At 44.4% G+C, this 22,322-nt stretch overlaps 1 protein-coding gene across 3 annotated transcripts in view; it reads right to left on the bottom strand.

Annotated features, from left to right (window-relative positions):
• The window catches only part of SFXN1 (sideroflexin 1), a 50,038-nt gene extending 29,896 nt beyond the window's left edge, over positions 1-20,142 (bottom strand). The window contains exons 1-2 of one of the 3 annotated variants that reach the window (XM_054488114.2): positions 19,959-20,142; positions 6,283-6,455 (exon numbers count right to left, since the gene is read on the bottom strand). In XM_054488114.2, coding sequence (XP_054344089.1) covers positions 6,283-6,446 — 164 coding nt within the window. In that variant the 5' untranslated portion in view covers positions 6,447-6,455; positions 19,959-20,142. Of the gene's footprint in view, positions 1-6,282; positions 6,456-19,930 lie in introns of those variants that run through there. The other 2 variants (XM_054488119.2, XM_054488120.2) reach the window with 2 other exon arrangements.
• Between the last annotated feature and the right edge of the window lie 2,180 nt (positions 20,143-22,322).

The following is a 22,322-nucleotide window of genomic DNA, read 5'->3' as shown; positions in this document are numbered from 1 at the left end:
GGACAGTTTCTTACATTTATGTTTTAATCCTATTAATTAATTTCTGGCTTTTAAAATGAACTCCTCTCTGTTTTGAAAAGCAGTGTAGGTAGCAGTTAACAGCATGAACTCTGCGGTCAGATCGTCTGGGTTTTAATCCTGGCTCTACCACCTACTGCAGCAGGATTCTGTTACTGCCTCCATTTCTTAATCTGAAAAATGGAAATAACATTATCTACCTTCAAAGCTTGTGAGGGTTAAATTAGTAAATGTGAAATGATTAAAGCAGTCAGTATCCAGCACTCAGGAAGTACCTTGCAGGGTTTACTATTTTCCTATTATTCTGTTGTTCTCTAATTTCTTAGGCTGGATTCTCAGTTCATTCATTGTTGGCTTTTATTGTTTAATCACAGAGATATGTAAAGCTATAAACTTTCCCCTGAGTACAATTCCTTAAGGTTTCTTATTAATTTTCTCATTGTTTTTACTTTGTAATTTTATTTTTTTTGTTTTGATCAAAGAATTAAAAGAGCATAAAAATTCTAATGTGATTAGATGATCTATCAAAGATGATAAAAGGTATGTTAGAATTTCCTACTACAATTGTGTTTTTTTTTTCTTTTTGAGACGGAGTTTTGCTCTTGTCACCTGCAGTGGAGTGCAGTGGCGCGATCTCAGCTCACTACAACCTCCGCCTCCTGGATTCAAGCAATTCTCCTGCCTCAGCCTCCCGAGTAGCTGGGATTACAGGTGCCCGCCACCACACCCGGCTAACTTTTTGTGTTTTTTGTACAGACAGGATTTCACCATGTTGGCCAGGCTGCTCTCGAACTCCTAACCCGAGGTGATCTACCCGCCTCGGCCTTAAAAAATGCTGGGATTACAGGCATGGGTCACTGCGCCCGGCCCTATGATTGTGTTTTAATCAAGTTCTATTTGTATTGCTAACCACCCTTTCTTTGTATATTTTGATGGAACACCACCGGCTCATGAATACTGTCTGTTTGGCATTCACTATATCTTTATCAATATCAAAATATTTCGATCTATTTGCCTAGAATTGTAATTTCTTACTTTTTATTTGCAATTACCTTTGTCCTGCTTTTTAATGTTAGCCATTTTTATTACTTTCTTTTTGGTTCATATAGCATTGTTCAAATAGCATTGTGGGAATCCCACTAGAACTATATATTGGCAGTCATACTTAAAACATGGTATCTCTTCAACCCTAACTAGCCCTTGAACTAATCTGCCCTGAAGGCTGATGGCTGATTTATCTCTTGATGGGGAGGTAGGAAACTCTGAGTTATTTCTTACATACTGATTTAACAACTGGCTTACTAATTTATATATATAAAAATATACAGGCGAGGCATGGTGGCTCACGCCTGTAATTCCAGGACTTTGGGAGGCTGAGGTGGGCAGATCACTTGAGTCCAGGAGTTCAAAACCAGCCTGGCCAACATCGTGAAACACCATCTGTACTAAAAACACGAAAATTAGCTGGGCATGGTGGCAGGCGCCCGTAATTCCAGCTACTTGGGAGGCTGAGGCAGGAAGAATTGCTTGAACCCGGGAGGCGGACGTTGCAGTGAGCTGGCGCACCACTGCACTCTAGCCTGGGTGACCAAGCAAGACTCTGTCTCAAAAAAAAAAAAAAAAAAGAAAGAGTATATATCAGCACAGAACCTAACAAATACTCCAAAGCTAATTTGGAACAGGCCTAGGCAATTTATCACCCAGACTTTAAGAGTCTATATGCTTTAAAAAGGTGAAGAGAAAAAAAAGGGAGACATTTAGGGATTTTTGGAAAAATGTACTGTAATTTCGTAAGTACAATTACATCATGCAAGCTTCAGGTATTCTAAGTGGGATGTCATATCATCACTGAGCTTTTTAAGTGTTTCCACCCAATTTTAAAGTCTTTGATTTGATTTAAAAAATTTTTAATTTGTTGTTATGTTAGTAAATTATCAAGGCTTACAGTTTTCTGTTCATGCATATTCTACTAACTTTAAAATGAAACATGTTAATGCATTTATTGAATATAGTAAGGAGCAAAATCATGTATATTTCTGAGTTTTGTTCCTATTTGAGACAAGATGTTTTAATTCTTCCATTTCCTTTTTGTTTTTTGACACTACAATCTAGGGCTTTAGATACAGACAGCTATTAGTATTTTTTTTTTTTGAGATGGAGTCTCACTCTGTTGCCCAGGCTGGAGTGCAGAGAGCGATCTCGGCTCACTGCAACCTCTGCCTCCCGGGTTCAAGAGATTCTCCTGCCTCAGCCTCCCGAGCTGGGATTACAGGTGCGCGTCACCATGCCTGGCTATCTATTACAATTTTTTATAAAACACTTTTAAGGCCAGGCGCGGTGGCTCATGCCTGTAACCCCACCACTTTGGGAGGCTGAGGAGGGTGGATCACTTGAGGTCAGGAGTTTGAGACCAGCCTGACCAACGTGGAGAAAGCCCGTCTCTACTAAAAATACAAAATTAGTCAGGTGTGGTGGCACATGCCTGTAATCCCAGCTACTCGGGAGGCTGAGGCAGAAGAATCGCTTGAACCTGGGAGGCGGAGGTTGCCGTGAGCCGAGATTGCACCACTACACTCCAGCCTGGGCAACGAGAGTGAAACTCTGTCTCAAAAAAAAAAAAAAAAAAAAAAAAGCCACTTTTAATTTCTTTTATTCTATACAGTATTTCACACTAGAGATACAACTATTTCTATGTGTTTCAACATTCATCACTTGTCTATTTATATGACTTTCTTATATTTTTCTTTTTTTATTGTAGTAAAAGATTTGTAACATAAAATTTACCATTTTAACCCTTTTTTTTTTTGAGATGAAGTCTTGCTCTGTTGCCCAGGCTGGAGTGCAGTGGTGCGATCTCAACTCACTGCAACCTCCGCCTCCCGGGTTCTAGCGATTCTCCTGCCTCAGCCTCCTGAATAGCTGGGATTATAGGCATGCATCACCATGCTCGGCTAATTTTTGTATTTTTAGTAGAGACGGGGTTTCACCATGTTGGTCAGGCTGGTCTCAAACTCCTGACCTCAAGTGATCCTCCCACCTTGGCCTCCCAAAGTGCTGGGATCACAGGCATGTGCCACCACCCCCAGCCATTTTAACCATTTTTAAGTATACAATTCTGTGGCATTAAGTACATTCCCATTATTGTGCGGTCATCACCGCTATCCACGTCTAGAACATTTTCATCTTCCCCCACTAAAACTCTGTCCCCATTAAACACTACCTCCCCATTCTCTCTTCCCCCAGCCCCCCGCAACTTCCCCTCTACTTTCTGTCTCTGTGAATTTGACTACTCTAGGTACCTCATATAAATGAAATCACAGAATATTTGTCCTTTTGTGACTAGCTTATTTTACTCAACGTAATGTCTTCATGGATCAACCATGTTGTAGCATGCATCAGAATCTCCCTCCTTTTGAAGGCTGAATACTATTTCATTGTATGGGATTCCACTGTATGGCGGGACCACATTTGTTCATCCACTCATCTGCTGATGGACACCTGGGGTGATTCCAACTTTTGGCTACTGTGAATAATGCTGCTATGTACATGAGTGTACAAGTATCTGTTCGAGTTCCTGCTTTCATTTCTTTCAGGTATATTCCCAGAAGTGGAGCTGCTGGGTTACACAGTGATTCATGTTTAACTGTCTGAGGAATCACCTTATATTACAGCTTATTTTTTTAACTCTATTTTGTATTATCTTTTGACCACCCAAGAAGGGTTTATGAAGAGTTTATGTTTGATGCACTCGCATATTTTACATATTTTCTTTTTCTTTTTTTTTTTTTTGAGACGGAGTTTCGTGCTTGTTGCCCAGGCTGGAGTGCAGTGGCATGATCTCGGCTCGCTGCAACCTCTGCCTCCCAGGTTCAAGCGATTCTCCTGTCTCTGCCACCTGAGTAGCTGGAATTACAGACATGCACCACCATGCCCAGCTAATTTTTTGTACTTTTTTTGTAGAGACGGGGTTTTACCATGTCGGCCAGGCTGGTCTCGAACTCCTGACCTCAGGCGATCTGCCCACCTTGGCCTCCCAAAGTGCTGGGATTATAGGCATGAGTCACTGTGCCCAGCCACACTTGCATATTTTCTGTTGCTGTTGCAAATAAAGACAATCTGCTCTAAAATTCCCAAGTGACAACTCTTTCTCCTGAGAACTTTGCACACATTGCTTACTATCTTCAGGCATTCAGTATAGAGATGAAAAGATTGAGCCCTTTCTGACATGTTCCTTTTTAATAGCTTTTGGTTGTTTTCTTGTTCATGGATGCTTTTGGAAGTTTTAAAAGTTTATAGAAAAAAGGAAAAAAATTGCCATGTGTGGGTGTCTCTGCTTGAAATAGGGCAGGTCTCTTTAATTAGAGAAATGGTTTTCCTCACCTGAGGAAAATTCCATTTTACTTTCTGTTGCTATGAAATATATTTAATATTGCTTATTTGCATTTTTTCTAGTTTCCCTTTTAGGAGCACCAATTAATTTTATCTTCGGTCTCCATTCTCTTTTCCTCTTAGAGAGTCTTTTTCATACCCTTCTTTTCCATCTGTATCAGGGATTGGCGAACACCAGTCCACGGCCTGGCCTGTTTCTCTATGCCTGTGAGCTCAGAATAGCTTTTATGGTTTTAGAGGGTTGTAAAAACAAACAGGAATATGTGACAAAGAATGCATGGCCTGCAAAGCCTAAAATACTTGTCATCTGGCCCTTTACGGAAAAAGTTTGCCGACCTCTGGTCACCCCGGGAAGCTTCTCAGGTTCATTCTCTCCATCGGTAATTCTACTTTTTCTTATGTGTGATTTCTGATGTTGGTCCTTTATCACTGCCTCCAGTAAACATTTCGATTTCAATTACATTTGTATGTTCTTGGCAATCTTCCTTATGCCATCTTTTCTTCAACCATGTAGTTGTCTTTTCATCTCAACCTCTCTGCTTTCTACGGCTTTTGCCTGTCTTCACTATTTTCTCGTAAGGCTCCAGGATGTTCTGCTGTTTGTATATCTGCTGTTTGTGAATTCCCTCTTTACGCACATTGGCACACGGCAGAACTTGGCCAGACTCAGTGTTTATTGACTGTCGTTGGTTCTCTCTCTACCTAGATGATGGTTAAGGACCTGCTTCTGATGCATCACTTCTGGGCACGTTTAGGCACGAAGCTTCTAACAATCCAATCCCCAGCTTTGGACTGACTTTCCCCAGTGCAGGAGTCAGCAAACTACTGGTTGTGGCCTGTGTGCCCCACCAGGTAAGAGTGGTATTTACATTTTTTTTTTTTTTTGAGATGGAGTCTTGCTTTGTCGCCCAGGCTGGTGTGCAGTGGCACGGTCTTGGCTCACTGCCAGCTCTGCCTCCCGGGTTCACGCCATTCTCCTGCCTCAGCCTCCCGAGTAGCTGGGACTACAGGCGCCCGCCATCGCACCCAGCTAATCTTTTGTATTTTTAGTAGAGACGGGGTTTCACCGTGTTAGCCAGGATGATCTTGATCTCCTGACCTTGTGATCCACCCGCCTCAGCCTCCCAAAGTGCTGGGATTACAGGTATGAGCCACCGCGCCCAGCGGTTTTTACATCTTTTTAAAGGATCGTTAAACAACAACAAAAAATAACACAAATAAAAAATTAAGAATAATATGTGACAGAGACCCACAAAGGCTGAAATAGTTCCTATATGATCTTTTACAGAAAAAGGGGCCAACTGCTGCCTTGGAATATCTCTACACCGGTAGCATCTTCTCCTCCCTCCAACATCGTTCTCTCAACTGATGGCGTGCATCCCACATCTGCATTCCCTGTAGGCATTGCCACCAGCACCCTTCCCATCTGAGCTCCCACCTACAGGATTTTACTTACTGGGCCTGTAACTCAGAAGGAACCAACCTACTCCTGATTCTTGGCAACTTGTGTTTGCATAATGCTGTTTCTGTCCAGAGACAGAAAAATGCATGGAGGGGTTGTGGATGTCGTAGCGGAGGTGGTGGTGCTATCGGAGAACAGAAGGCAAGCTGCCAGGAAAAAGGGATTGGTATCTACAACTAAGAGGGATGACTCCCATTGTCAGGTTAATATGAACCCTAGATATCTGTGTTAAGGGCGAGCAATGGGGGATATAACAGGTCTTTTTACTCTTTTCTTCTTTTTTTTTTTTTGGTCAAAAGAATTCCATTGCAAAAAAAAAAAAGTTGTAAAATCACTAAGTGAAGGTTTAAAGATAGCAGCCTAACATGATGAGCTACTTATACATTAAACCAAAAAACAATAATTAATGTTACCTGTAATCATGTACTATTTTTCTCGCACTCTCTAGTTGTTCGTTGGTTAACAGAATGTTCCTGGGGTCAGTTACAGTGAAGAAATGATTGGCTCGTCCAATGAAAGTGCTTTGATCCCATCGAGGTTCCTTGATGTTAATGTTTGGTGGTAGTTCTCCAGACATGGTCCCGGACTGCAAGGAGTCAAAAAGGCAAGTTCGTGTAAGGCTTACAATGTCACTACATATTTAGAAACTTTACAGTCACCTTACATTTTCAAGTAAAGATGTACATACTCTTCCTATTTATAAAGATAATTTTGCTATAAATGGCAAAAAGGCCATCTAAATTCAAAGCTAAGTTTGTCTATAAATCTCAATTGATCTTAACTAAATTTCAATAGTTTCCTAGATATTTATCTTTATAAGTACATAGTATTCTAATATTTACTTGTTGGATACCTAGAATGACTCTGGAGAAAATAAAGGTATGAAAAGTTTTAGGATGGGTGCGGTGGCTCACACCTATATTCCCAGCACTTTGGGAGGTCGAGAAGGGAAGATCCCTTGAGCTCAGGCGTTTGAGACCAGCCTGGACAACACAGCAAGACCCCATCTCTACAAAAAATTTTAAAAACTTATCCGGGCATGGTGGTGCATGCCTATAGTTCCAGCTACTCAGGAGGCTGAGGTGGCAGTGGGGTGTGGGGATCGCTTGAGCCCAAGAGTTGGAGGCTGTAGTGAGCTATCATCACGCCACTGCACTCCAGTCTGGGTGACAAAGCAAGACCATGCCTCTGAAAAAAAAAAAAAAAGTTTAAAAATAATAACAGTAACAAGGTCTGAAGTTTGAACCCATTTTACTGAGTGAAACAACCAATGTCAAACTACTAAAGTTGTTTGAAGCCTACTAAAGTTGTTATTCCTACTAGGAGAAATGACTAATGATTAAAAAAAGGTTTAAATGCTAAAAATTACACAACTAAAAAAGATGGCAGATTCATTCAGCCTTGTTTAGCACATAAACCACCAATCAAAAATTTAAAATTACGTTCTTCAAGCTACCAGGAACATACTGGGAAAAACACATTTGCACAGTTCCATGAATAGGAATAACTCTGTAGCATGTAATTATCCTCATAAAATTTTTATTTTCTGGCTAAAGAGCCATTACTTTTTTTTCCAAAAGTAATTAATTTCTTTCTCTGAGTAATACATGTTTATTTTAGAACTGCCTTGTATTGTTGTAATAGATGCTTACTGTGGTATTCTGAAAAATACAAGCTTATTATAGAAAATAAAGACTAAAGAAACAAAATCTCCCATAATCCAGGCACTCTGAAATCATCGTTACTGTTTTGGTACATTTCCTTATAGACATTTTCTATACATGTTATTATACAATTTAAAAAATTAGTTGATATCATACTATGTATTTTAAGATCCTGATTTTTTTGCACTTATTTCACGAGCACCCTTGTGGCCGCTGTTCATTTTGGATATATAACTACATCTTTAATGTTTAAGCGGTTTTCCACCATGACATATAATGCTTATCCCTGTCTATGCATCTTTGTCCTTACAGCTAGTGATTTCCTCAGACTAGCTCTCTTTGCATGATATTAGCAGGCCAAAGGATTTTAACCACTATAAAGGCTTCAAACCATTGCTTCCTTATACCTGTTTCCCTTCCCTACATTTCTAATACCAGTTTTAATTTTAATTCTCTTTTCAGGTCACTTTTCCTTAAGTTACTTTCTTAGTGCTTTACAGGTTCGGAGGTATATTAAGATGTCGGATGTGAATGCTGGGCATTCTTGTATACTTTCTCAAAATCTCCAATTAACACATATCATGGACCACAGGATCAAAACTGAGCATGTTAGGTCCACAGATGTGAGGAATCTAGTGAGAAGGTAAAAATCAGCCCTGCTATTCCTAGAGCAGGCTGGGGTAACAAACACAGAGAAGGCCAGCTACAAAGCTAACAGGAAGCCTATTTCCCCAAGGTCAGAATGCAGCTATACGGTGTCCTAACAGTTCTCTTTTTTTGTGACCACTGTTTCTTATCTCACTGAGAAACCTTGTTCTCTGTCATCACAGAGGGTCAGAAACTTTGCTACCTGAAATCATAACGTGAAGAGTGAAACATCCCACTCTTGACACAGAAAGCTGGCCTGGATTTCCAGCCCAGGTGCAGAGTTTCAGATTAGGAAACTTTTGGACACAACATTGCAAGTCCATCTTAACTTTGTAGTTTCCAAGGAAATAGGGATGTGGTAGTGATAGTGAGAATTATAGTTAAAAGGGAAGAGAGATTACTTTGTATTAAATTTTCTGAGAAAAAGCTGTATCAGATCTCCACCGGGGAACATCACCGTCCACCTGGGCCTGAGGGCAGGCACAGGAGGGTAGAGAAGGGTGCAGGGAAGGAAATGGCTCATGGTCTCATGTACAGCCATAGCCTGGTGCCCATCAGCACGAGGTCCACACCCAGAGTGCAGGCTGAATCCCATGCCCAGCCTTGTGCTGGACCTCCTGGATCAGAATCTCTAGAAGGAGGATAACATTTGTCTTTTTAAAAAGCTCTCAAGATGATTTTGATGTGTTCCACTGTTTTCAGAACCATCAATCTGCACCAGCAGCTTCGCAGGAATAAACAGTTCCCCAAGGAGGGGAGTTGAATGTGTTTTGCAGTGTCTTCCTTCTTGCTGCCACCAACATGGGGATACAAGAAATGTATGTCATTGTATGGAGACATCACTAAATTTTGAATTAGAATATATCAAGTGTATTACAAGAAGCAAAGAGTCCAGTTCCTATTCTGAAAAGCAGCGCTCTTCAGACTTGTCTACAGAGGCTTGGGCTCCGCTGAGGCATCTTAGCAACCTGCAGGGCGTGCAGGGGAATTCAAGCAGGTGGGTTCACATGCTGGCCCCTGTCCATGAGGCCACATTTTGAAGTTACAATTACGTGTATTACTCAGCATTTGTTTCTATCCTTAGAGGTCATCAAATAAATGCCATACATAATCATACAACTGAATAAGACAGATAATCTGGCCTAATTTCCTCCCATTTCTGAATGAGCCAATAAAAGATATAATTCCTACCTTCAAGTAGACCATAGTTTAAATGCATAACAGAATAAATACTTACGAGAAAAAAAATCTGTTGGCTTTGTTTTTTTCTAAAAGGTCTTAAAAAATGATGCTATCTTTAATAACTATTTATTGAGCACCTACTTACTACACGACAGACTCTTGGGCTGTATCGGTGAACAAAGAAGACAAAAATTCCTGCCCTATTGGAGCTGACACTGGGATGGCAGAGTGAAAGGAAAACAGGTAATAAACAAAAAACACAAAAGATAAGTAAACTATTCATTACATTAGAAGGAAGTAAATGGTTGGGGAAAACAAACAAACAACAAACAAACAAAAATACCCCAGAATAGGATAAGAAGGATCATGAGCAGGGCCTTGACGTCCTGGGCTCAGGTGATCCTCCCACCTCAGCCTCCCGAGTAGCTAGGACTACAGGCATCTGCCACCACGTCCAGGGTAGTCAAGGCACGTCTCATTGAGAAAGTAATACTGCAGCAAGATCAGAGGAAAGTGAAGAATTGAATCATGTGGATATCTGGGGGAAGAGCATTCCAGGCAGAGGGAAAAGGCATTGCCAAGACCTTAAGGCAGAAATGCATCTGGTGTCGGCCGGGCGCGGTGGCTCATGCCTGTAATCCCAGCACTTTGGGAGGCCGAGGCAGGCGGATCACCTGAGGTCAGGAGTTCGAGACCAGCCTCAACATGGAGAAACCCCGTCTCTACTAAAAATACAAAATTAGCCAGGCGTGGTGGTGCATGCCTGTAATCCCAGCTACTCAGGAGGCTGAGGCAGGAGAATCGCTTGAACCTGGGAGGCGGAGGTTGCAGTGAGCCGAGATCGCGCCATTGCACTCCAGCCTGGGCAACAAGAGTGAAACTCCGTCTCAAAAAAAAAGAAATGCATCTGATGTCTTCAAAGAATAGCAAGAAGGCATGAGCTGGAGCGTGGAGTGAGGAAGCGGGAGATGGGAGATGAGGAGGTAAGAGATGTAATGGCTTAGGTTGGAGACAGATGATGTGGGTCATGTAGCCACTGCAAGGCCTTTGCATTTCACTCTGCAAAAAATGGGAGTCATTGGAAGGTTCTGATCAGAGGACTGAAATGAACGGACTCACAATTTAAAAGGATCTCTCTGGCTGCTGTGTGGAGAACAAACAGTGGGGAGATAAGAGTGGACACAGGAGGAACAGTGGCAAGGTTGCTGCAGAGATCCAGACAGAGCTGGGGGGCAGCGCAGGTGGCAAGAGGTACTGGAATTCTGGGTATTTCTTCAATGGTGCCAGCAGGATTTCTTGACATCTTAGATGTGGGATGTGAGAGAAAGAAAAAGCACGGTTCCTAAGGTGTTTGGTTGGAAAAACTGGAGGAGGAGAGGGCCGAGGGAGAAGACAGGAAGCTCAGATTTGCACGGAGTAAGTGTGAGGCACCTAGGAGGCAGCAAGTGGAGATGTCCAGCGGGCAGCAGAATAAGCAGGTCTAAGTTCAGGGGAGAAGTGTAATCTGGAGACTATCCGTGGGAGTTGTCAGACAGAGATTATATTTAAAGTCATACGATGTGATGAGATCACCAGGGAAGTGAAGGTAAATAAAGAGATCCAAGGACTCTGGTGTGAAGAGGTCAGAAAGGACTGAAGGCACAGCAAAGCGGGCTGGGGAGTGACTGGTGGGTGGAAAACCAGGAGAGAGTGGCATCCTGAAAGATGAGAGGTAAATCTATTGGTAGCCCGACTGGCCAAAAGGAAGATACCTTGGTAGCCGGTCACTTCCATTTCTGGATAGTGAAGCGGGAGGAGGTGGATTTAACAGCAATGATGGTGGTAGCAAGAGGAACAACACGTTAAACCTCCCCTCCTTGGGAAACCGTTTATTTCCTGCAAAGCTGCTGGTGCAGATTGATGGTTCTGCACCAATGGAACACATCAAAATCACCTGGAGAGCTTCTTATAAAGACAAATACTATCCTCCTTCTAGAGGTTCTGATCCAGGAGGTCCAGCATAAGGCTGGGCGTGGGATTCAGCACGCGCTCTGGGTGTGGACTTCATGCTGGGTGGACACCAGGCTGTGGCTGTACATGAGGCCGTGAGCCATTTCCTTCCCTGCACCCTTCTCTACCCTCCTGTGCCTGTCCTTGGGCCTAGGTGATCTGTGATGTTCCCCGGTGGAGATCTGATATGGGTTTTTCTCAGGAAATTGAATACCAAGGAATCTCTCTTCCCTTTTAACTATAATTCTCACTATCACTGTTTTTCCTTTATGCTTAACATAAATAATGAAAACAAAAATTAATATGTAGCTTTTATAGAATTCTAGCTCCTAATAACAAACTATCCCTAATTTGTTAAATATAAGGCAACCTTTAGGGCAAGTTGCTGCCATCACGGTCTCATTTTAGAATTGGTTACTTTATTATTTATTTATTTAGAGACAGGGTCTTACTCTGTCACCCAGGTTGGAGTGCAGTGGTACAATCACAGCTCACTGCAGCCTTGACGTCCTGGGCTCAGGTGATCCTCCCACCTCAGCCTCCTGAGTAGCTAGGACTACAGGCGTCTGCCACCATGTCCAGCTAGTTTTTGTTTTTTTAAATTTTTGTACTGGTTGTAGAGACAAGGTTTCACTCTATTGCCCAGGCTGGTTTCGAACTCCTGGGCTCAAGTGATCTGCCCACCCTGGCCTCCAAAATGCTGGGATTACAGGTGTGAGTCATTGCACCCAGCCAAAAATATGGTTACTCTATAAAATATAAGTATTATCACGTATAAGAGCTGGATAGTCTTAAAAATGATTTATCCAATGTGCTTATTATGCGGAAGCCGAGGTCCAGAGGGGAAATAACTTGCCCAGGTTGCATGGCGGATGCTGGCGGCAGAAACAAGTCTGGGAGAACTCAAAGAAGGACCAGCCTCCAGGGCACTGGCCAGCTTTCCACTCACCACTCTCTTCTAGCCATTTTTCTTGAAGTATGACACCAATTAATGTCTGCAGATAAATGATATCTTGGAGGCCCCCCCTTTTTTCCTTTAAATAAAAACTTGACCTTTATCCTACGAAGTTCTATACCACAATAACCTTAAGGTTACTCTACAGTACAAGTGATCAAGAATGCTGTGGAGGCCTCACAAAAAATGTCTTCCTTAGTAGGCAAGGAAAAAGGAGAGAGATGGAGAGGGGAACCCTAACATCTTAAGAATTTCCATTGTGTACAAGGAATTGGGCTAGATGCTGGCCTAAGCTTGCCACATTAGAGAATATTCTACCTCATTTCTCACAACAATAGTGTGATTCAGACATCCTATGCACATTTTGCAGATGGAAGAATCAGATTCTGGGATGTCATTCAAAGCCACCCCATCTTTCCAGCAAGGGAAGAAGCAGGAGTTCTTGACTCCAACTACTTATCTGCACACTCCAGTTAAATCCACCGAAATCCTGGCACTGGAAGCACCTACTGCATGTACCTGTGATGGGGAGAACAATGGCTGCCAAAGATGTCTCATTCTAATCCCCAGAAGCTGTGAGAAGATCTAATAAAAAATGCTGCTATCTTTAATATCTATTTATTGAGCACCTACTACTGTGAATATGTTACCTTACATGGTGCAGGGACTTTGCTGATACGATTAAGTTAAGGATCTTGAGAGATGCGGAGATGATCCTGGAATATTTGGTTGGCCCAATGTCATCACAAGGCTCCCTATAAGAGACGGAAGGAGCCAGAAGAGGCAGAGCCAGAAAAACAGATGTGGGAACAAGCAGAGGTTGGAGTGATGCTGGGCTGTGAGCTGCAGCTCTTAGCAGCTGGAAAGGGCAGGGAAAGAGGCTCTGCCCTAGAGCCTCCAGAAGGAAGGCCCACTTGTTCTAGACTTCTGACCTCCAGAACTCTAAGATAATATATTTGTGTTGTTTTAAGCTACTTAAATATGTAGTAATTTGTTATAACAGCAATAGGAAATGAATATAACACTGTTTCCTCTACTTAAAAAGGATTTCAAGTTGTACTATAGTGGCATAAGAAATACCAACTGGATTTGATAATCTGTGTTCCTCTGCACCCAGAATTAAAAAACAAACAAACAAACATACAGACTAATCAGGAATGCCACATTAGCATTCTCACAAAAACAGCTGATCTCAAATCAGATAACATTTTAATTATTAACCATGATGCCATGTTTCAATTAGGCAAGACTTCTTTCACGCATGAACTGACTTCCACCTTCAAGCACAGGAGCAGCCTGCACTCCAGATAAATTGATCCGTTTATAAAAAACAGGAGTCCCACTTAAAAAAAAAAAGCAAACACCAAAACTTATTTCCTATTCACATTAAAGTCAACAGCACTGAGCATGGTGGTGCGCTCCTGTGATCCCAGCTACTTGGAGACTGAGGTGGAAGGACTGCTTGAATCTAGGAGGTTGGAGACCACACTAGGCAACATAGTAAAACCCGTCTCTAAAAATCAATGGGGTCTAGCAAGCGCACTGACATGGAGCGCTCCTTACGCATGGGGCCTGGGCTGAGGAGGGTGCGCCTCGGCGCGCCCTGGGCTGGCTCCACTTTGTGTCTAGAGTCTATGCAGGGAGTGAGATGCTGGTATCCCTAAGGCCTTGGCCGCTATGTGGGGATCCCCAGGGTGCACCCCCTTCCACCCGCTGGGGTCAGGGCTGGCCGGGCCACTTGGTTGGTCCGCAGCATTCCAGCGTGCACCTGCTGGCCCTGGGCAAGGCAGAGATGCGCTGAAGGCATGTGCCCCGCACACCTGGTACTGACGGGTCAGCAGGGTCGGGGCTGCTGCGGGCCACCATCGTGGGGAGGGAACGAAGTCCTGGGGTGGGGGTGACTGTGCAGGAATGGCCTTTGTTTTTCCATGGTCTGGCTTATGCAGCCATCCATCTGGCAAATTATGGCCCCTGGGCTTGTCTGGAAGGTTGAAACTGGGTAAAGATCAGACATCTTGTTACAGAGGTGTTTTGAACATCAATCACAGTCTTTCATGACCTAGGATAGGGACAGTGCTAGGACAGAGGCTTCTCGACTCCAGATTTCTGCAGACTGCGCTGGAGGAAGTCATGCTGCACAGCCTTGTGCTGACACTAGGAACAGTGTGAATAATCATGAAACCACAGATGCTTCAAAAGAAAGTTTTGGAGAACAAGATATCTGCGTTCCCACTGCAGGTGCGGCAAGGATCATGAAGAATGTCCCTCAGAGGGACAGACTGCACAGGACGCCAAAGAATGTGTTCCAGAGTGTGTGGGTTCATCAGCTTCACGGCACCTGAAGCAAGTGAAAGATGCCTGGGAGACTGAGGCGACAGTCAGTTGGGAGGGTGCTCTCTTTGCCCTGTTCACCTGAGGCTTTCAGAGTTATGCAGAAGCACTGGGGTGGTGCCTTCAGGCACTCAGAGAGGCTAGGAGACAGGGGAGCAGGCCCCAGCCCACCACAGACACAGAGGGACCTAGGGAAGCTGTGGAAGAGGTGCTTACTGAGCAGTTATTAGCTGGCTTCAGGACTGCAGAAAGGCAGCAGCAAAATGTTATGGTTTACACAGCGGCACACTGGCAGGTTTCTCATGTCCAGCAAGCTCAGTTTTCATGAGCTGAAGAAATGGTGCAATGGGGTATGGAGGGAAGAGAATGGGGCTAGAACAGACGCGCTAGAAGAAAATGATTGGTGACAGACGGTCTCCGTGTATTGCAATAGCTGTAATGTGGCTTCCTGGTGCTCGGCCAACTGAGGTGTTAATTCTAAGAATCTTTTTCATGAATGATTTTAAAGAAATTTTTGGATTTTAACGGTATTAAGAAATTTTGGTGGGGTATGAGAAAAAAGTGGGACTTAAAAAAATTCTGTGTTTGGCTGATGCCACTTATGCTAAGAAGAAAAATGACTTCAAGGTTTTATCACATAAAGACATTCTCACAATGATGTTGGCTATCTGGAACTGTTAATAATTATGACATTATACTGCATTTAAGTGAATAAATTATTTTAGAGATGATATATGTTGAAAAATTATTTTACCCCTAAAAAGAGACAAAAATAATTTCATAGAGAAATTAAAAACTGTTTAAATTCAATCTTTTAACTAAGGTTTTGAGTAAATATAGTTTCATGGAGCCTCATCCCAATAGATTTCTCAAAGTCTTTTTATTTATTCATTCACCCACAAAATTAACTTATGCCTTCCATATCCACCGAAGGCCTCTTATGTACTCAACACTGGCTTGGTCCTGGGTTTGGAAAGACTGAACACACAGCTGTTTTTTTCTGGCTGGTTTTTGCTGATGGAGGCCCCCCGCTCTGTGGTGTAATCTCCCGAGCATCTACCCTGATAACCTATGGAATGAGAACCGGATTTAAGCAAATATAATCTAGATTTCGGTCCTGATTCTGTCATTTCCTTTCTAGACATGTGACTGGGTGAATTACTTTACACCTCTGAGCCTCAGTTCTGTCATCTATAAAACACAGATAAGAGTTGGCTCATAGAGTTGGTAGGATCAGCAAACTGAAGAGTATAAGAGGCCTTTATTAATCTTTATTAAGGTGCCAAACAAAAGTGGGATCATTATTAACAAGCTGGTTTTCTGCGAGTGGAAGCTTCTGTCCTCACTGGCCACCGTCCTGTGCATAAATGCAGCTCCTGGTGCCAGGAATGGCTCCTGAGCTTCCTGAAGATCATCAGAAACGTGTAAGAAAAAGAATTTATCTCCAAGATAAACTTTATTTCAAATTTTTAGCTGCATGCTAAGAAAATGCTTAACTACTGGAGAAAAAAAGAATTTTCCAAAATTTTGTAGAAAACAAGTTAGCAGGGAATGTGCTTTATTAGGAATTAGTACAAAGACCTTTAATCTTGGCTAAAGATTAACAATGATAACTGCATTATTAAGCTGGAAAGCTGTTGGTTGAAACTACTGTATTTTGAAAGAGTTATGAAAGGGTCTGATTGCCCAGTTTGTTCAGCTAGGGCCAGGCAGGTGTGAGACAGCTGGTCAGTCACTGCTGTCCACTGTCCAAGGGACATGACAGAGCACCCAGACACTAGGCTTTCCATGCATTGTTAGATTGCTAAATCCTTATGACAGCCCTCCAAGATATTTTCCCCTGTTTTATAGAGCCACTCTGAGAAATTGAGTACCACGCCCAAGATGACATAGCCTTCACAGTTCTATCTGACTTTGAAACTCAATTCCGACCCTTTGGAGGCCAGAGAAGATGTGTCTGCCAAGGACAATCACACTAACTCAAGGAGCCTAAAAATCGAATTCCCTGATTTCTGTTGGGCTGGTCATCTGCATACAGTATTCCTTTGTTATGGGCATGGCCGCACAGGAGATCGAATTATAGATCAGAGAGTTGAATTCTGTGCAAAGCATTAGATTCATTCTATTTCCACTCAGCAATGGATTTGTGTTGCATATGCTTCCCTATTCCAGGATAGTTCTGCATGGAGATGTAGGGCCTGCCTAGAATCAGGAAGACATGGAGAATCAAGGCCTCTTGCCTTTCCCACTGCCATGTTCTCCCCTCCCACGCAGATCCTACTATTCTATTAACTTTAAAACACCCATGTGCCAGGCGCGGTGGCTCACACTTGTAATCCCAGCACTTTGGGAGGCTGAGGTGGGCGGATCATGAGGTCAGGAGATCGAGACCATCTTGGCTAACGTGGTGAAACCCCATCTCTACTAAAAATACAACAAAATTAGCCGGGCATGGTGGCACGCGCCTGTAATCCCAGCTACTCGGGAGGTTGAGGCAGGAGAATCACTTGAACCCGGGAGGCAGAGGTTGCAGTGAGCTGAGATCATGCCACCGCACTCCAGCCTGGGCGACAGGGCGAGACTCCATCTCAAAAACCAAACAAACAACAACAAAAAGCAAAAACACGGATGTAACATTACAACCATTGCTCATATTCCAGTCCTCAAGATCAACTATGGGCATGGATTTCTTAAGCAGTATCTTAGGATGGGTGATGTTACTACAGCTAAAAAAAAAAAATCTACTGATTTCTGTTTGAGATGGTGATATCAGCCTGCAAAAAATGATGAACAACACCAAACTAGTATTTTAGACATATTTGGATGAAGTTTTACCATCCATGTATAAGAATCAACTCAGAGATGCCATATACCAAAGTCTATAAAACTATTTTACAAATTAACAGCTGCTAAAGAAAAACTTAGTAACTTTGAACTTTGTGTAATTAAGTGCAGGTTTGATACATAGTCTAATTTAAGGACTTTTCACTTTCTGGACAACAGCCCTTTGTTCCCCCCTTTTTAAAAAATGGATTCACTACTTTTGATTTCTTACCTTTAACCACAAAGGAAAAATTGGTCACACTCATGGTTCTGCTCTAACTGAATGCAGCTCACCACCGCTACACGACAGGATACAGACGCCTGACTTCAACGTAAGTCTTCCAGAACAACAACGTTTGATGACGCGTCTGCTCTTACCACCTTTGCTGCCCTGGCTGTCCTCTCAGCTTTCTCTGCAGGAAGTGAGGAGCAGGAAGGGATATTCCCTGCCAGTTGGTGCCTTTCTGTATCCATCCCCATGGGATTGCATAGAACTTTTACAGAAAATTAAGAACATGCTAAACACTTCACTGATCCTGAATTATGACACCCCTTGCCATATAGGTTCCTCTCTGACAACTGTAACCACAGATATCATCCCTTTTCTGAACATCCATGAGGCCTGAAAGCTGCAATCTAACCTTTGAATACGTACTGAGCTGAGATGGGAGCTGATAGCTCCTCCCTGCCAAACACTGTATTTTTTTTTTTTTTTTTTTTTAAGACGGAGTCTTGCTCTGTCGCCCAGGCTGGAGTGCAGTGGCGGAATCTCGGCTCACTGCAAGCTCCGCCTCCCGGGTTCACGCCATTCTCCTGCCTCAGCCTCCGGAGTAGCTGGGACTACAGGCGCCCGCAACCACGCCCAGCTAATTTTTTGTATTTTTAGTAGAGACGGGGTTTCACCGGGTTAGCCAGGATGGTCTTGATCTCCTGACCTCGTGATCCGCCCGCCTCGGCCACCCAAAGTGCTGGGATTACAGGCGTGAGCCACCGCGCCCGGCCCAAACACCGCGCCCGGCCCAAACACTGTATTTTTGAAAGTGAGACACCTGCTCACTGCTGAGGAGAGAAAGGACCTGCCTGAGGTCCCAGAACTTCTTGGTAGCCACCCCATTCATCCTCCCAAACAGTTCCCTCTCATCTTTTATATCAAGTCTGAAGTTGTAGGAGCTGCAAAGCCTCCTCATTTACCTGCATCCTCCCTGGGCACCTATAACAATGCCTAGAACATTGAAGCAGATCAGTAAAAGGGGGATGGACAAAGAAGGGAGAATCCAGAGGCACCCAAGTCAAAATTTAGAAGTCAAGGCAGAAGAGGGACTAGGACTATGAGAAATGTACAAGGAATAAGCTATGGGGGCGCAGAAAAGAGTTGCCTACGGAGCAGCTAAGTGCCCAAGCTCTGGAGTGAAGCAGAGCTAGGCTTTTTCATTCAGGCAGTCAACAAATATTCATTGAGGGCCTTCTTGGTGCAGGCAATTGTTATGCGCAGGGGATAGATAGGTTGAGCAACACAAAATAGGCCCTGTTCACATGAGGAGAAGAAAACAAGTAAACACCGTTAATTTCAACTAGTGACAAAAGACACTAAAGAGAAAAAACCCAGAGTTTGTGTTACAAAGGGTGTGTGTGGGGACGGGGGGGTGCAATTTTAGACAGTATAGCCAAGGAAAAGCGTCTTTGAGAACGCAGCATTTACGACTGAGACTCAGATGGCCTTGGACTACGTATGGCCAGCTGTGTGACCTTGGGCACTCAACCTCTCAGAGCCCCAGTTTTCTCATTTGGATTATAGAGCCAACACCCAGTACCTCGCAGGGCCGGAAGAGTGTAAAAGTATATGGACCTACGTCACCTGGCACGCACTTAGTAGACTGTTTATTGTCATTCTGGGCAGGTTAGAGACCTGTGACAGATGTGAAAGTTCAGGAGAAAAGCGTGAAAATGCAAGGTCCCCGTAGGACCAACTACTATTCCAAGAATCTACTTCCTTGCACAGCACCTCCCTACTGGATTGCGAGTTCTAGGGCAGGAACCAGGTGGTCTCCCCTCCGACCCCCAGCACCAGGAGGCAAAGCCGAGAGCGCGGAGCGCTGGGCCAGGCACCGGGCCACCTGGCTGCCGCTGCCCCCGAGGCAGCCATCTTGGTGTCCCCGGGGCGAGTTCGCCACGCAGGCGCCGAAGACAGCGCGGCCAGGCGCGCGGGGACGCGGCGGAGGGCCCTTCCCACCGGGGACCAGGCCCACGGGATGCTGGGCCTCGGGATGCTGGCAGCGTGGTGTTGTCCGGCCGCAGGAGGGCAGGGATCCCCAGGTGCAGGGACCCCCCCGGCCCGAGGCATCCCCTGCCCGCAAAGGGGCTTCCGACCTCGGAGCCCGGGGTCTCCCCGCAGCCGGCCCGCGGGTGCACGGCCCGAGCCTGCCCAAGCCTGCGCGCCTCCGCCGGGCCCTCTGCGCGTTTCCCACCCACCTGGCTGGGCCTGCCGCCCGCGACTCACCGCTTCCCCCGGGCTGCCGCCCGCGCTGCTCGCAGGTCCGGCTCGGTGCAGCCTCCGCCGCCACCGGAAACGCTTCTCCCGCCACTGCGTCCTCGCGCGTCCCCGGAGCGCGTCCTCGCGCGGGCCTGCGAGCGCGCGTCCGGGCCCGGGAGCTACAAGGCCCAAGGACCCGCCCCCCGGGTCCAGGCCCCGCCCCGCGCCCGCGACTCTGCTTCTGGCTTAGCGACCGCGCCCCGGCTCCACGAGGAACTCCAAGCCCATCCTCATGGTGGTATGGGGCTCTGCACGGGCTGGGGCCAGTATGTTCCATTTGGGTTTCCCTTAAGGGACTGCTTCTTTATCATTTCTTTATTCCCAGGGCCTTGGCATAGCCAGCATCCGTTCACGCACTCATTTACCCAATTAAAGTGTGGAGCTTGGCAAGACTGGCGCTACAAGGCGATTTTAGGACTTTAGTGCCACGACCTGATTTTTGTCTTAAACAACAACAACAACAATAACAGCAACAACAACAACAATAACAGCAACAACAACAGCACTCTGTCTTTTTTATGGAGAACAGACTGTGTGGGAGGGGATGTGCAGGCAGAGAGGCTGTTTAGCGAGATGCTGTGGTTATCCAGGAGAGGAATCATGGTGTTTTGGACCAGGTGGGTAACCTGGGCATATTTAAAGGGCAAATGAAATCTAATAAATGGCGAATTACATCATAAATTACATAGGAAGATTCCATTTTTAAAGACGTAAATTCTCTCCCAAATGACCTATGACAATTCCAAAAAAAAAAAAAAATTCGACAACACTATTGTGCTTGGTGGAGTGTGTGTTATAACTGCACAAGCGGACTGCAAAATGTATATGAAAAAAATAAAGAGCCAGAAATAGCCAAACAAGCTTTTAAGAAAAGAGCAAGGCAGAGTGACTTGTCCTGCAGATACAAAACTTGTTATAAAACAATGGTAAAAAAGAAAAGTGATGTGTTTGCTCCAGGGTCAACAAAGAGCCTCGCAGAGCCAAATAGAGTTGCCATCCATGTAGAAACCTGCACATGTAGAAACCTGCTGAGTTGGCATCCCAGGTCAGGGGAAAAAGGTTAGATATTCATTAAACAGTACTGGGATAGCCAAATCCCTGCTTGTATAATACATGAAACTCAACTCCAGGTGGATTAATGATCCAAACGTGAAAAATAAAACTTCTAAAACTTAAAGCAATATGTCACAGATATTTTGAGTGGTATTCCTCATCCTCCAAATTCCTATGAATGTTTAACTAGCTTTTTCTCTGTACCATACCCTGTGCCAAGTGCTGGGCTCAAAAAGATATATGAAAGATCACCCCTTCTTGGCTGGGCACTGTGGCTCATGCCTATAATCTTAGCACTTTGGGAGGCCGAAGTGGGTGGATCATCTGAGCTCAGAATTTTAAGCCTGGACAACATGGTAAAACCCCATCTCTACCAGAAATACAAAAAAATTACCTAGGCATGGTGGCATATGGTTCCAGCTACTCAGGAGGCTGAGGTAGGAGGATTGCTGGAGCCTGGGATGTGGAGGTTGCAGTAGGCTGAGATTGTGCCACTGCACTCCAACCTAGGTGATAGAGTGAGACCCTGTCTCTCTCTCTCTCACACACACAAAAGAAAACTAACAATTATAAAAAAAATTCACAAAAGGAAAAACCAAAACCAGTTTCTCCAAAGAGCTTATGAGCAAGGAGATAGACATGTAAATACTTGTTTAAAATAAATCGTAACAATTCAATAGAAAACTTGCAACAGTAGAATGTGGAATATATTGTATAACTAAGTGCCATGAGAACACAGAGAAGGGATTGACTAGTTGCCTGCAGAATGGGCATGTGGCAGAGGTTTAGTAGATACAAATGTATCAGTTGTCTGTTGCCACAGTAATGCTATATGACAACCACAAAACCTTGGGACTATGCAAGAGTAAACATTTAGTTTTGTTCCTGAATGTATGGGCTGGCTGGGAGGTTCTGCTGACCTGAGCTGGGCTCTGCAGAGCTTGCTCATGTGTCTGTGGTCACCTTTGGGCCATCAGTGGCATTGTCGATCTTGGCAGCGCTCTCTCATATGTGTCTGGGGCCTCAGCTGGGATAACTGGGTTGGGATGACTCTGCTCCATGTCTCATTCCTCCAGCAGGCTGGCCTGGACATGTTCACATTGCAAAGGCAGAGAAAAGAGAGAGTAGATGCACTCAAGGCCTCTTGATGCCAAGGCTTGAAACTGGCAAACCTTCATTTCCAAGGCATCCTATTGGTCAAAGCAGGTCAACAAGGCCAGCCCCTATTCAGGGTGAAATAGACTTTATCTTTTGCTGAGAGGAGCTGCCAAGCAACAT

This window comes from Pongo pygmaeus, chromosome 4 (genome assembly GCF_028885625.2).
Source record: "Pongo pygmaeus isolate AG05252 chromosome 4, NHGRI_mPonPyg2-v2.0_pri, whole genome shotgun sequence".
Taxonomy (NCBI): Eukaryota; Metazoa; Chordata; class Mammalia; order Primates; family Hominidae; genus Pongo; species Pongo pygmaeus.
The sequence above is the reverse complement of the archived record's forward strand: the minus strand, read 5'-3'. Positions and strand labels throughout refer to the sequence as shown.